The sequence below is a fragment of the Cucumis melo genome, chromosome 11, assembly GCF_025177605.1.
Source record: "Cucumis melo cultivar AY chromosome 11, USDA_Cmelo_AY_1.0, whole genome shotgun sequence".
Taxonomy (NCBI): Eukaryota; Viridiplantae; Streptophyta; class Magnoliopsida; order Cucurbitales; family Cucurbitaceae; genus Cucumis; species Cucumis melo.
This window is the reverse complement of record NC_066867.1, coordinates 22766512-22780235: the sequence shown is the minus strand read 5'-3', so window position 1 is coordinate 22780235 and position 13724 is coordinate 22766512. Positions and strand designations below refer to the sequence as shown.

Genomic DNA, 13724 nt, shown 5'->3' with positions numbered 1-13724 from the left:
GACAACTGGTTTTGTTTAAATGTTTCTATTTTTGAATATTTATAAGGATTTTTTTTAAAATGTAACAAACTGAAAAAATATTTTTACTGTATACAATAACTTAGAAAATAGAAAAAGCCCACACTCACAATGAAAAATACCAAAAATATTTTTTCCAATCAACATGTGATTAATTTGTCACACGCGCACGTGTAACTCTTCTTCTAAACGATCATGATATGCGTTCATGTAGGAAAAGATACATAATCGTGTAGGTAGTATCAACACAATTGTGTAATTCTTTTTAACGATGAGAAAAATGTTTCACATCTAAAATGATAGTGTTGATTATGCTAAGCGATCGTTTAGATCATATCCACACGATCGTGTACCTTTTACATGATGGGAAAAGAGCCTCAAATCTAAATGATCATGTTGACCATGCTAAACGATTGCTTTGATTATGATAAGCGATCGTGTAGATCATATCCACACAATCGTGTAATTCTTTTTAAATGATGGTGTTGAATAAGAAATTTTGGAACAAATTACAAATTTCTATGTAATTTACTAAATTAATTGTATTTGGGATTAACTAAAGTTGACATGTATCCCAAATTAAATTTAAAGACAAATTGGACAACACATGTCTTTATTATGACAATTTTATCAAATTAATTATTTTGGTTCAATTAAATATTATTTACTTTGCCTAAAATTCAATTGAGCCAAAAAAAAATAAACTTAATTTAGCCCAAAAATTAAATATGACCCAAATCATGTGATTGAGTCCATGCGTATGGTTCATGGACTAGACCAGACCCAAGTCCATAAAAGTCACAAGGAACTCTATAAATAGAGAATTCTTTTTCATTTGTGGGGTTGGACATTTTTAACTCCATAAGGTCCAGAGAGAATTCTCCAAAGAGCTAGAAGACTCCTCAACTCCTAAAGTTGACCACCCTCGAAGATTGAAGTTCCTTTGAAGATACAAGCTTTCTTCCAAGACTCTAACTTTAAGAACATCGTGTCCTCCGCTTCCTTAAATCAAGCATAGCATAAACATCTAGTCGAAAGAGAAGCAGAGGATCAAATTCTAAAGATCGAACCACATCACATCAAATCAACATAAATACAACATCAACACAAGTTCAACTCCACGAACCAAATTTCTCCGCAAATCTCGTTTGAAAAGATGGGAAAAGGGTTTCAAATCTAAACGATCATGTTGACTTCGTAAGCGATCGTTTAGATCATATCCTCATGATTGTGTAGTTCTTTTTAAACGATGAAAAAAGTTTTCAAATCTAAATGATTGTGTTGACCATACTAAACGATCGTGTTGACAATGGTAAACGATCGTTTAAACTTTTACGCAATCGTGTACATTTTTTTGCACATTCGTTTACATTTTCTTGTACAATCATTTTGACAACATTTTTTTTGTTACATTCAAACAGATGAATATAAATATGGACAAGATGAAGAAGCAGCTGAAGATGAAAAACAAGATAATAAAACAATAGATGAAAGTGATATGTCACTATCTACGTCTATCTAAGAAGATCAAATAACTATCATTGCCTACAACTCATTGTTCTTATTATTAACTCCAACAATTTCTTACAACTGGAAGAAACAAAGAGAAGATGAAGAAAGAAAAAAAATCTGGAAGAGGAGCTGAAGAAACTGGAAGAGAAGATGAATAAATTGCAAAAAAGAGAAATGACAAATCATCCGCAATATTAAAGGTAATTCTGAAATTTATGAAATTATTTTACTCGCTTCCTAAGCTTTTTGATTTTGTTACACGGGTCGTAAATATTATGATGTTTTGTTATATTTATGAAAATTAACCTATTTATAATCTCAAGTTTGTTTTGTTTACCAATAATCTAGAGTTTTATCTATATTTTCTTTGTTTAGTTTTAAATTTTTGAAATATTATTAAGGGTGTGTTGATAGTGATTTTGAGATGGTCAAAAATCATTTTTTTTCTCCTATCAAATCACTTTTCTTTAATGGTTTTTTTTTTTTTTTTTTGTTAAAATCACCGCTCTAACTATCATTTCTAAACACTTTAAATTTTGATGAACTTTACCATCGTTGTAAAACACAAAGATATTGAAATAAGTGAAGTAAAAAAGAAAATACTCCCAAACCTTCTTTCACTGTTAAGTTCAAATAGTATGTTGGTGTAATGCCTTGAGTTTAGGAGGGAGACATGAATGAACCGATATCACATATGATTCAGAGGGATCCTAAGGACATGAAAGTAAGACTAAAAAAGATTTAAAAGAACTAAAAGTTACTATATATACCAACAATGTGTACTTATTTTTGTAAATATATTTTTTATAATTTATTTTTTCCTAACAAAATTCATTAGATGAATTTTTTGTGGCATAATTAAAATTTGTGAAATATATAATAACCTTTGGAGGAGTGAGGAATAGTGATAAAAGGAGAAATCGGGGCGTGAGAGATAGTGACAGAGAAGAAAATGGAGGAGCGAGGAATCGTAACAAAAGAGAAATAGAGGAATGAGTATAATAGTCAAAATCCTAACCTCGAATTATAATAACTCTTGAGCAAATATGGAGTGGGCTAAAATAGCCTACTTCACCCCTTAATAATTTGAGGGCCAAACAGCCCCTAAAATATTAGTTGAAAAAAGTTTACTTAATTTAAATATATTTTTAACTAAACAATTATAAAAAGTATGATAATTGTATCATTAAAATCTTAAAAGTTAAAACTAATAATTATATTATTTTAAACTCACCTAAATTAATTTTTTTTTTCCAAATTCCTATCAACATATGGAAAGCATTAATCACAATTCTTCTCAAATTGAGTCGATCAGAACAATAAAGCTAAAAAGTTAAAAAAGAAAAAAGTAGAAGCATACCAAAAGACGAAAAATCACTTTAAATAAATAAAATTCCTACATTTTATCATTGATTTCTCATATATATTAATATATGTGTTGATCGTAAAATTTGATCAAGTGAACTTACCCCAATTTTAGTTGCCATCAAACATAAATTTATAATTTGAGAAAAAGATTACTTTTAAAACAAGAAAATATAACACATTAGTATTTGCAATAGATACTCCAATGCTTAAGTTCGATATGAGCACAAAAGTGAAAACAAGTTATTAAAGTACGAAGATGAAGTTAGGTTTAGCTAGATTTTCATGCCCAAGGTGTTCCGGGGTTAGAAATCATTTGAAAAGCACATACTGAAGGTTGGATTTTAAAATAGATGGTTAACGAAATTGTTTCACTCCTAAAATAATATATTGTTTTGGGTTTTAAAGGATATGATCATTTTTGGTGTTGGATAATAAGAAAATAAAAGCAGAAAAGAAAAAGGGAAATGTGGGTATGAAAGTGAAAGGCACCATTGTGAAAACACCCATCTCTATCTCCATCTCTTTCTAACAAATACATAAAACTTTTGACAACCAACCAAACACGCGCATGATCCAATCCAACTTTGCTTCACATTTAACCTTACGCTAAAGCTCACCCATCCTAACAAAATATATAAACACAATAAAATTAATTAATTAATTAATTACAAAGATTTTTTAAAAATATAACAAACCTGTAAAATATTTAACAATTTCAAAAATAAAAAAAACCCACGTACCCAAAAATCTCCAGTCAACACATGATGCATTGGCCATTAGCGCACGTATATATTTGATACACGATGTTATATCCAACAATGTTTAGATTTGATTACACAATTCAAATGATTTTTTTTCAAGATTGGTACACGATCGTTTAGATTTGCCGATTTTTTTAAAAGATTGTTGGTACATGATCGTTTGGATTTGACTATTCAAATCTAGTAGCCAAATTTAAACGATTTTTTTTTCACGATTGATCGTTTAGATTTGTCTACACGACCATTTAATTTTGAAGAAATCTAAAAAACTTTTTTCAAGATTCTTTGGTACATCGTTTACCTTTGCCTAACACGATCGTTTACCTTTGGCTATAGGATCGCTTAGATTTGGGTTAGATTTAGTTGTACGATCAATTTTTTTCAAAATTCTTTGGTACACGAGTTTAAATTTGGCTACCCAAATCTATACAAATATCATCTTTTTTCAAGATCTTTTATATTTGGTACCCAAATCTAAACTAATATCCAACGGTTTTTGTTCAGATCGTGTACCAATTTACATTTGGTGATTTTATGATTGATTGAAAACAATATAAAAGAAAGAAAAATTGTAAAAGAAGAGAAGAAAGACAGCAGAAAGAAAAAGAAAACTGATTGACTCATGGACATTTTGATTTTGTAACCAAAGCCGTAAATATTTTGGTGTTTTGTTATATTTATGAAAATTAACCTAAATTATATATGTACTATGTATATAGATTCAATATTCAAAATACAAATATCAACGGTTCGAATTATATGAGAAACTTTTAACCATCTACCAAATTTGATATAATTAATTAATAAAACTTATTATTGTTGAATTATACTACCATTGACCCTTTCTACTTATTATTTCTATAAAGGAAAGCAACATTTAGATATATATTGTAAACTATCGGTGTAAATGTCGATGTGCGAGCAAAGATTAAAAGATGAAAAATAATATCAAAAGTTTGATTAATTAAAAAAGAAATTAAAGGTGAATTGTCAAAGGACAAATTATCAAAATAATGTTCTTTTTCAAACTTATTATCAAAATACTGTTGTTTTCAAACTTATTATCAAAATGCAGTTTTTTTTTTAATTTTTTTAATAGGGCGAGTTTTGAAACTCGCCCTCATGTATTTAAAAAAAATAGAAAAGAGGGCGAGTCTAGACTCGCCCTCATGCATTTAAGAAAAAGAAAAAAAAGGAAAGAGGGCGAGTTTTGAACTCGCCCTCATACCAACCCGTGACCACTGTCGCGTGCCAGAGCGCCAGAAAAAGGAGGAAAAGAAGGAGGAAAAGGAGGGGTGGAGATGGATGTTGGCAGAAAAACCGACGGTGGAGATGATTCCCATAACAATTTAAATTGGCCATTTTTCTTCTTCTCCTTCACATATCCTCCATTCTTCTTCTCCTTCACAAAAAATTTCTCCCCTCTTCTTCTCCTCTCAACCTCCTCTCGAGTGTTCTAAAAAAGAATTCATCTTATCATATTTCATTCTCCATCATATCTTTCATTATTTTCCTCTTCCACAAATCTAGGTATGAAATTTATTTGTAAATGTAACTTTTATTTGAATATATTATTGTATTATATTATCAAATTTTGTGTTATTGTCGAATTTATTTAATATGTATGTTTAGTTTACCAAAATCATTAACTTGATATTTTTATCCCCTAAAACAAAAGCATACTTGCATTAATCAAATACGGTGCCACATAGGCTAAAATTAAATAAATTAGGATAATCCTTCTATGTTAAACGTAACAACCAAATTGGCATATTCCTAGAGAAAGAAAATGAGATGTCTTGAAGACAGATTTTTTAACAAATAATCCTAAATCTTAGACCTCCTGTTTAAGTATTTATGATGATGTTTTTTAAATTGTTAAAAACATTTTATTATTTTTATTTCATTTTAAAATGCATTTAGTTATGTAAAAATCAAACTTTGATGGTATGAAAGTTAACTGTAAAAAAAATTACAAGAAAAAAAAACTATTTAAAAAGATTGATAGTTATTATTTATGGGCTAATAAAATGGAATATATTCTATAAACTGTTTAGTTTATATTTTAATTTCTTATGCATGACTATGATTTTATTTCATGATATGAATCTTCCAAATTAAATAATATTGACTATGAGTATGTGACTGCGAGTATGGTAAATTTGACCATAAACTTAAATGTAGAACCCAGATATGTTGAAGAATATGTTGATGTTGACCCGGAGTCAGATGCACCACCAGTATGCCATGAAGAAGAAATGGTAGCTACCAACGAATACACAGAGTTTAGAACAAAAACTGATGACGAATTTGAAGAGATGGATTTTGATGGTTGTGAATATGAAGTTCCATCCAATACATTCACTAATTTAGACATGGATGCAGTAGATGACATTCAAGAACACGATCCAATTATAGTTCCAATGGTGATCGACAACACCAAATTGTACATGGGAATGATTTGTGAAAATAAAGAAATGTTGCAACATATGGTTAAGTGCTTTGCTATTAAGAGTCACGCACCATATGAAGTAGTAGAGTCTACGCCGACAAAGTGGGTCATCCGATGTAAGAAGTCGAACAAAGGTTGCAAATGGAGACTTCGTGCAATAATGAAAAAATCTCATGGTTTATTTGAGATCACAAAGTTATCTGACCAACATACTTGCTTTTACTCAGAACTTAGTCAAAGTCATGTGCAATTGGATTCTTCAATGCTTGTACGAGAGTTTTTTGAATTTGTCAGAGAAAAACCATCAATAAGTGTTGCGTCACTGCAATCCATGATCAAGGAAAAGTTTGGCTACTATGTTTCTTACCGTAGGGCTTGGGATGGTAAAAAAAAAAGCAGTAGCCAAAGTGTTTGGCGATTGGGATGAGTCGTACAAATTATTACCTAGGTGGTTGTATATGGTAAAGCATACCAATCCTGGAACACTTGTTGAATGGAGGGTACAGGTCACACCTATCGAAGGTCATGTCATCTTACCATCGGTATTTTGGGCATTTGGTCCCTATAAAGAAGCCTTTAGTAGATGTAGGCCACTTATTCAAATCGACGGCACTCACCTGTATGGCAAGTATCGAGGAAAGTTATTAATTGCTACATCTATTGATTCAAATGGTCATCTTCTACCATTAGCATTTGCTATTGTTGAAGAAGAGTCTGCAGATTCATGGGGATGGTTTTTACGACATCTAAAACAAATTGTGACCCATGACGAGGTATGCTTACTTTCCGATCGACATGCTGGCATTATATCGGCGGTTAACAATCCAGATAATGGATGGACATGAGCGAATTGTCATCATAGATTCTGTTTACGCCATGTTGTCAGTAATTTCTACAAAAGATATAAATTCACACCATTGAAGAATTATGCTTACCGTGTCGGGTGTCAATTTCAGATCTGAAAGTTTGATAAAGCCATTCAGGATCTAATGAGAATAAACAGTAGATGCATGAGTTTTTTTTGATGACATTGCTATAGAGAAGTGGACTCAAGCATATGACGGAGGATTTCGATACGGGTGAATGACAACAAATCTATCATAGTGCATGAACGAAGTTTTCAAAGGAGCTCGAATGTTGCCGATAAATGCTAAGCTCAAATTACATTCTTTAAATGTGTGAGTTCCTTTGAAAAAAGGATAAAGGAAATAAAAGTTGCGTTGGAACGTGGAGATAAATATACCGGGTATGGATTTTTCAACTTCACAGTTGGTAATAGATCTTATGATGTGCATGTTGCATCAATTTTCAGGTACGCACTTCAGAAAATATTAAAATGGTCTGTAAGATCTAGTAAGCATGAAGTACAATCATATGATCAATCTGAAGGCATATTTCATTAAAAACTGGACGTCACGAATTAAATTCTAAAGGAGGAAATATCCAAATATTGAGGCTAAGTGCTTCTGAGCGGTACTGTTCGTCTAACAAGTGGCAAGCCTTTGGTATTTCATGCTTGCATTTTATGGCGGTTTGTTCACAGTTTAACATGAACTATGAAGACTTTGTTGAGGACTATTATAAAATATCAACTTACGCTGCATGCTATGTGCCTCAATTTCAACCTGTACCGCATGAAGATTATTGGATCACACCTACAAGTATGTCTGTCTTACTGTCGATCCATCATTGTTGAGAAAATTAGGTAGACCAAAGACTTCACGTTATCACAACGAGATGGATTGGACATAACAAAGTGCTCAACAACGATGCTCATTCTGTAGCCAACTTGGTCATAACCGACGGAGCTGTACTTTGTTAAGGAGACTGGCACCTGATAGTTAGACATCTTTCTTTAATGACACTTTTTTTGTATAGATAATGGCATTAAACCGAGGACCAATTGATCCTGACGTTTTATATGATCGGAACATTCACCGATCAGAAACTGTGTGGGATGATCGTAATACACCCGAGATAAACTGTAGACGACGTGAGACAGTTGTCCAACGTACTATCCCACTACACCGCAACATACTTCCACTGCTACGTGCTTCAGGATTTTATGGGCTTGCCAGATTGGGGTTCATCCAGTTAGACTGGCATCTGATCACTGCACTTCTGAAGAGATGGAGACCGAAGACGCATACATTTTACATGCCAGTTGGAGAGTGCACAATTACGTTGCAGGATGTGGAAGTTTTGGTGGGATTACCGACTGATGGCGAGCCCGTTATCGGTCAGATGCATGATGATTGGTTGCATGTTTGCCAAGAGTTACTTGGTGTGATCCCACCTCCTGAACAAATTAGGGGGCAGAGATTGAGTTTAACATGGTTGGGGGTAGAGTTTCATGAATTAGCTAACGATGCCGATGAGGAAACTATCACACGTTATGCACGAACATATATTTTATAGTTGATGGGTGGGAGTATTTTTGCAGATAAATCAACTCGTTATGTGCACCTAATGTTCCTACCATTCTTAGCTAATCTGCACCACACAGGGCGATATTCTTGGGGTGGAGCCTGTTTGGCATGGTTGTATAGACAATTATGCAAGGCATCCAAACAAGGTGTTCGTGAAATAGCTGGGCCACTAATATTGTTACAAATATGGGCTTGGGAACGATTCCCAATAGTGGCTCCGCAACTCCTACATGTCAATCCTAATCAATTACACGGTCGAGCTTATGGTTCAAGGTATGCTATTTCAATTTAATTTAGATTAACAGTAACTTTTTATACGTAGTTCAATTAAAATCTAAAATATTAGTTCAACAATACAGATGGAGAGATCAATTTTGTGTGACAAGATCGGCTACACATGTAGTCTCTCAGTATAGGTATATGTTTGATCTTCTTCAACCTAGTCAGGTACGTCATGCTGAACTTCAATTTCAAGTTCCATATTTTTTTAAGTTCTCAATATAGGTACGTTATTTGTTTCATACAATTTGTTTCAGATTGTCTGGGAGCCGTACAAAACTGTTATAGATAGCTTGCCACATTTTTGTACAAACGGTCACGACATATAGCAAACGATTAGTCCTCTCATATGTTTCTACATTGGTGAGTGGCATCATCCTGATAGAGTACTTAGACAGTTCGGTATTCAACAAGCTGTTCCACGTGACTGTAATACTGAACCACTGTTGCACAACATTGACCTGAGGACTGCTGATTGGTCAGATAGAGTTGCTCATTTAGTGATGCGATGACATAATCGCAGAAGGTTTACTGCTACGGGACCTCCAATTGAGCAGTTTGATATGGATGTAACTCAAGAATACATCCATTGGTACAAAAACATTAGCAAGCTCTATATCACCCAACCGGGAGCTGCTATGAGTCATCTGGTATACATTTAAAAATTGTATAGTTGTTTTTAGTAAAAATTTATTTTCAATGATTTCTAATTCATTTTAATATTTTACAGAGATCGAATAATATTAGACTTCGGAATGTTGCAGATGATCTACAACAGGTTCTAAATATATGCAACGATAACGAGCAGTACATGGAGAACATCCATTATATGTACGATGTCCCTATTGTACTTGCTCCAGTTCAGAAGAGATGTCCTCTAGTGCAAGAGCCCGATCAATTGGAAGAAGTTGACCAACACGGGGAAGAAGTACCTCCCATGACACAGACACAGACACAAAGCGAGCATAGTTACGTTTGTCCAGTAATGATGATGCCAACATTTGGAACGACATATTATGATTCAAAAGTCGGTCAATCGTCAGACTTTGAAAGAGGATATTACAATTCAGAGGCAGGTCAATCATCAACGAACTTTGGGCAACAATACTATGATTTAGGGAGCGATCCATCGTCTTCATACATGCATGATCACGGGCGTGGTCGTGGAGAACATAATGAATATTTGTACTACGAAGTGCCTGCAGCGGTACCCGAGCAATCAGATGAGCAAGTGATACCCGAGCAATCAGATGAGCAAGCAGTACCCGAGCAATCAGATGAGCAACAACAACAAAAGAATCAGGAGAAAATACAACAACAAAGAGTTCAAAGTCGACGACGACAACCAGCTAGAAATCGTCGACGTCCAGGTTGTGGAACACATTAATTTTTTTTCTTTGAATGAAAATTGTTAAATTATTGTATTAAACATTTTGATTCATATTTAATTATTTTACAATCAAAAGCACTTACTACAAATTTACGGCCTCCAATTAATAGACAAATATATTTTGATTTTTTGTATGGTGAAGAGATGCATGCAGAGTATACCAGATCATCTAAGTTTATAATACGAAATCCAAAACGAGCCAAAAAAGAATTAGAAATTTCCAAGGTTTTGATTAATTTCTAATTCTTCAAAGTTTTCATTCACATGTTGAACGACAAATATATATTTTTCTATTGAATATATACATATGTAGGATTCAATTAATAATGATTTATAATTTTGACTTAATTGGATGAGCTAAATAATAGACACAACCCACTTGTTGAATGGTAAAATAGAAATGCTATTTATTCATTACAATGTTCCAAATATTAATTCCAACATACATCAATTCTCACATTCTCACGCATTATTCTTTTTATATATCTCCACTTTTTCAAATCACGTATTTTCTACCTTTTTTTTTAACAATACAAGTCTTGAAGACTCGCCCTAGGTGCAATTTTTTTTTTAAATATACAGAGAGACTCGCCCAGTGTGAAATTTTTTTTTTTAAATATACAAGACTCGCCCTTTTAAAAAAATTAAAAAAAAAACCACATTTTCGTAATAAGTTTGAAAACAACAGTATATTGGTAATAAGTTTAAAAAATAGCATTATTTTGGCTAATGGTCCATTGTCAAAGACAAATTGAACAAAATATTTACAAAAGATAGTAAAATTTCAAATTCTATCTATAATAAACATTGATACAGTTATAAACAACGATAATGATAGAAGTTTATTAGTTTCTATAATTTATAAGTGATAGTGACACTTATAAATATAACAAAATTATTTCAAAGGGATAGTGACGTTGATAGAAGTTTATTAGTTTCTATCATTTATAGAATCTAAAATTTTGCTACATCTTGTAAATATTTTAATTTATTTTATTATATTTAAAAATATATAAAATTAAAAAACATTAAATATTTATATATAAAATAATGGTACATTTTTATAATAAAAGGAAGTGGAAACAAAAATGAAAAATCACGAATTAAACCAACATGATATGATGAGAATAAAAAAAATCAATGCAACACAGAATGATGAAAAAGAAAGAAAGAAGAACAAGAAACATCAACAGAAAGAAAATGAAAGAAATATCGGAAAACTCACATTCATTCAAGTTAGAGTTGAAGTGATGTAAAAATTCAATGCAAAGTATTTAAATGAAAGTATACGTAATTCTAATTTCTTGAGAATAAAGATTTTGTAGGATAAAAGAGTAACAAAAAACATACCTAATTGCTAACAAAAAAAAAAAAAAAAAACATTAGAGAGAGAAATTTGGGGAACAATCGTCCAAATTCCACTACCAAAATTTTGAAATTTCGACTGAAAGTTTGAACTAATCAACATTGCTAGATTTTGAAGATTTAAACTCCATAATTTGTATGTAGATGATGCCCAACTTAACAAATTCAATTCTATTCGATTCAATTCTATTCTATTCCAGTTTTATTTAGTATTTATTTTTTTATTTTTTATTTTTAAATCAAGTCTATAAACATTTTTTCCACCTTTAAATTTTTAGATTCATTATCTACTATTCACCAATATTTTTTTAAATCAAATCAAAAATTTTAAATTTTAAAAGGAAATGGTCTCAATTTTTTATCTTTTACTTTTTTGTCTGAAGAAGAATAAGAAGATAACGTTAACTCAAAGAAACCAAATCGATCCTAACAAGATGAGAGAGCCCATTCGAAAAATTACATAGCCAACCATAAAAATCGTGACTCGATAATGCAAACTTGACCGTCACAGTCACTCTCTAGGGCAAAAGCTAAATCCACGACATTGGAAACATTAAGCAAATGGAAATCCTCAGCATAAAAACTCACGGCTTTAATATTTTTAACCATACTTCTTCCATCACTCTTAATCGCGAAACCATCAAAGTTGGAAAACCAAGCTAAACATAGAAAGTTTACTCACCTCCCCCCAAAAATACCATTGCTAGAACACCGGTCTTGCCTCCAGGAACCTTGTCGCCTCTCTCACAATCAAGCTCGATCACAATGCCCTCTCTAAAAGGATGGCAAAGCAACATCAAAATTAATTTTCACCCAACCACCACTGGAGGCTTCCAAATATTTTGAAGAACCAACGAGATGTAGAAAAAATAAGACTAGAATGTTGAACAAAATAAATTGTTGTGTCGTGACGAACCACTGTCCTGAAAGCAATTACGACCAATCGAGGTGCTAATCATGTTGCTAGTTGCTCCTTAAGGTTAACACAGCTCCCCTATTCAGACTTGCACTTATCAGAATAAGGAATAGAAACAAAACAAAGATGCACATAACAACGAAGAGAAACATAGATAGTTTTTGAATATGGCAGAGATGGTTTTCGAGATTGAGATGGTTTTCAAATGATGCAGATGGTGAAGATGAGTTGAAATATATAAAGAGAAAAACCAAAATTGAAGGCCGAAAGTGAAGGACCCACAGAAGAACGTGAGAACCGAAACTAAGGGAGAACGTGAGAGCTAGATACAAGGGAAAACATGAGAACATGCGAACATAGTATGTGAGAACAGGATACATAGAAGAACCGATTACCAAAGACGGAATACCAAAAGAACAAGTTAATTACCAAATGAATTTTCCAATTAAAGAGGTTACAAGCTAAGTTTAAACGAATAGATAATAAAATATTACCTCTTTTTCATGCAAGCCCAGTTACTCGAACCCGACTCGCCTGTCTGATCGTATGAATAGTGGCATGCGTAGATGGTGATAGCATAACCCACAAATGACTACAAGGAATGTGAATTTCTTTCATCTTTGCCTATGGGCTTAGGCCCATAAGTCATGTCCAACAATCCCCCACAAATGACTGTAACAACAAAGTTATCAGATAGACAAATGAGATTTTGACAATTGTGTTATGAATTTAAGATAGGATATCAAGTTTAAACATCAATATCTAAAGATTTGAGTAGATACGCAGTGAAGAGGCCAACAACCTTGTTAAAAAGAGTGAATTACATCTTGAACTTTCAATAACACTAGTTGAGGCCCTCACAACACACTTTATTCTTAGTCTTCATTTTTTTTCTGCAATATAGATGTGTGCTTATCATGACCATACACATGAACCTCAGGTTATTGTGAAAGCTCTAGAAAGAGACTTTTAAACTCTTTCATAGAAGACGACCACACCTTCATTAACACATTATATGCTTTATCAAGTTTGCCAAAACAAACCACTTAAAAACAGCTATGAAGGCTTGATTGCTATCTATACAAATTATGGACCACTAAAAAGTTTTTAATATCTTCTTGTCAATTTGAGGACTATCCACACAATAGGCTAGAGGCCATTAAGTCTATCGCAACAAACCACCCAATAGGAGGCTATGGACCATCAAGTTTATCATAATAGACCACTAAATATC

General features: G+C 32.5%; 1 protein-coding gene across 3 annotated transcripts; it reads left to right on the top strand.

Annotated features, from left to right (window-relative positions):
• Positions 1–1610: 1610 nt before the first annotated feature.
• Positions 1611–10298, top strand: LOC107991489 (uncharacterized). Of its 3 annotated transcripts, none has more exons than XM_051079123.1 (5): positions 1611–1730; positions 5844–8813; positions 8900–8987; positions 9077–9469; positions 9550–10298. In XM_051079123.1, the coding sequence occupies exons 4-5, from the start codon at positions 9383–9385 to the stop codon at positions 10204–10206; spliced, it is 744 nt and encodes a 247-aa protein (XP_050935080.1). In that variant the 5' UTR covers positions 1611–1730; positions 5844–8813; positions 8900–8987; positions 9077–9382; the 3' UTR covers positions 10207–10298. The 3 variants fall into 3 exon arrangements, 2 of the variants coding, with proteins under 2 accessions (XP_050935080.1, XP_050935079.1); XR_007815425.1 differs by lacking the exon at positions 1611–1730 and adding an exon at positions 4774–5189 and having other exon boundaries at positions 9584–10298; XM_051079122.1 differs by lacking the exon at positions 1611–1730 and adding an exon at positions 4781–5189.
• Positions 10299–13724: the final 3426 nt, after the last annotated feature.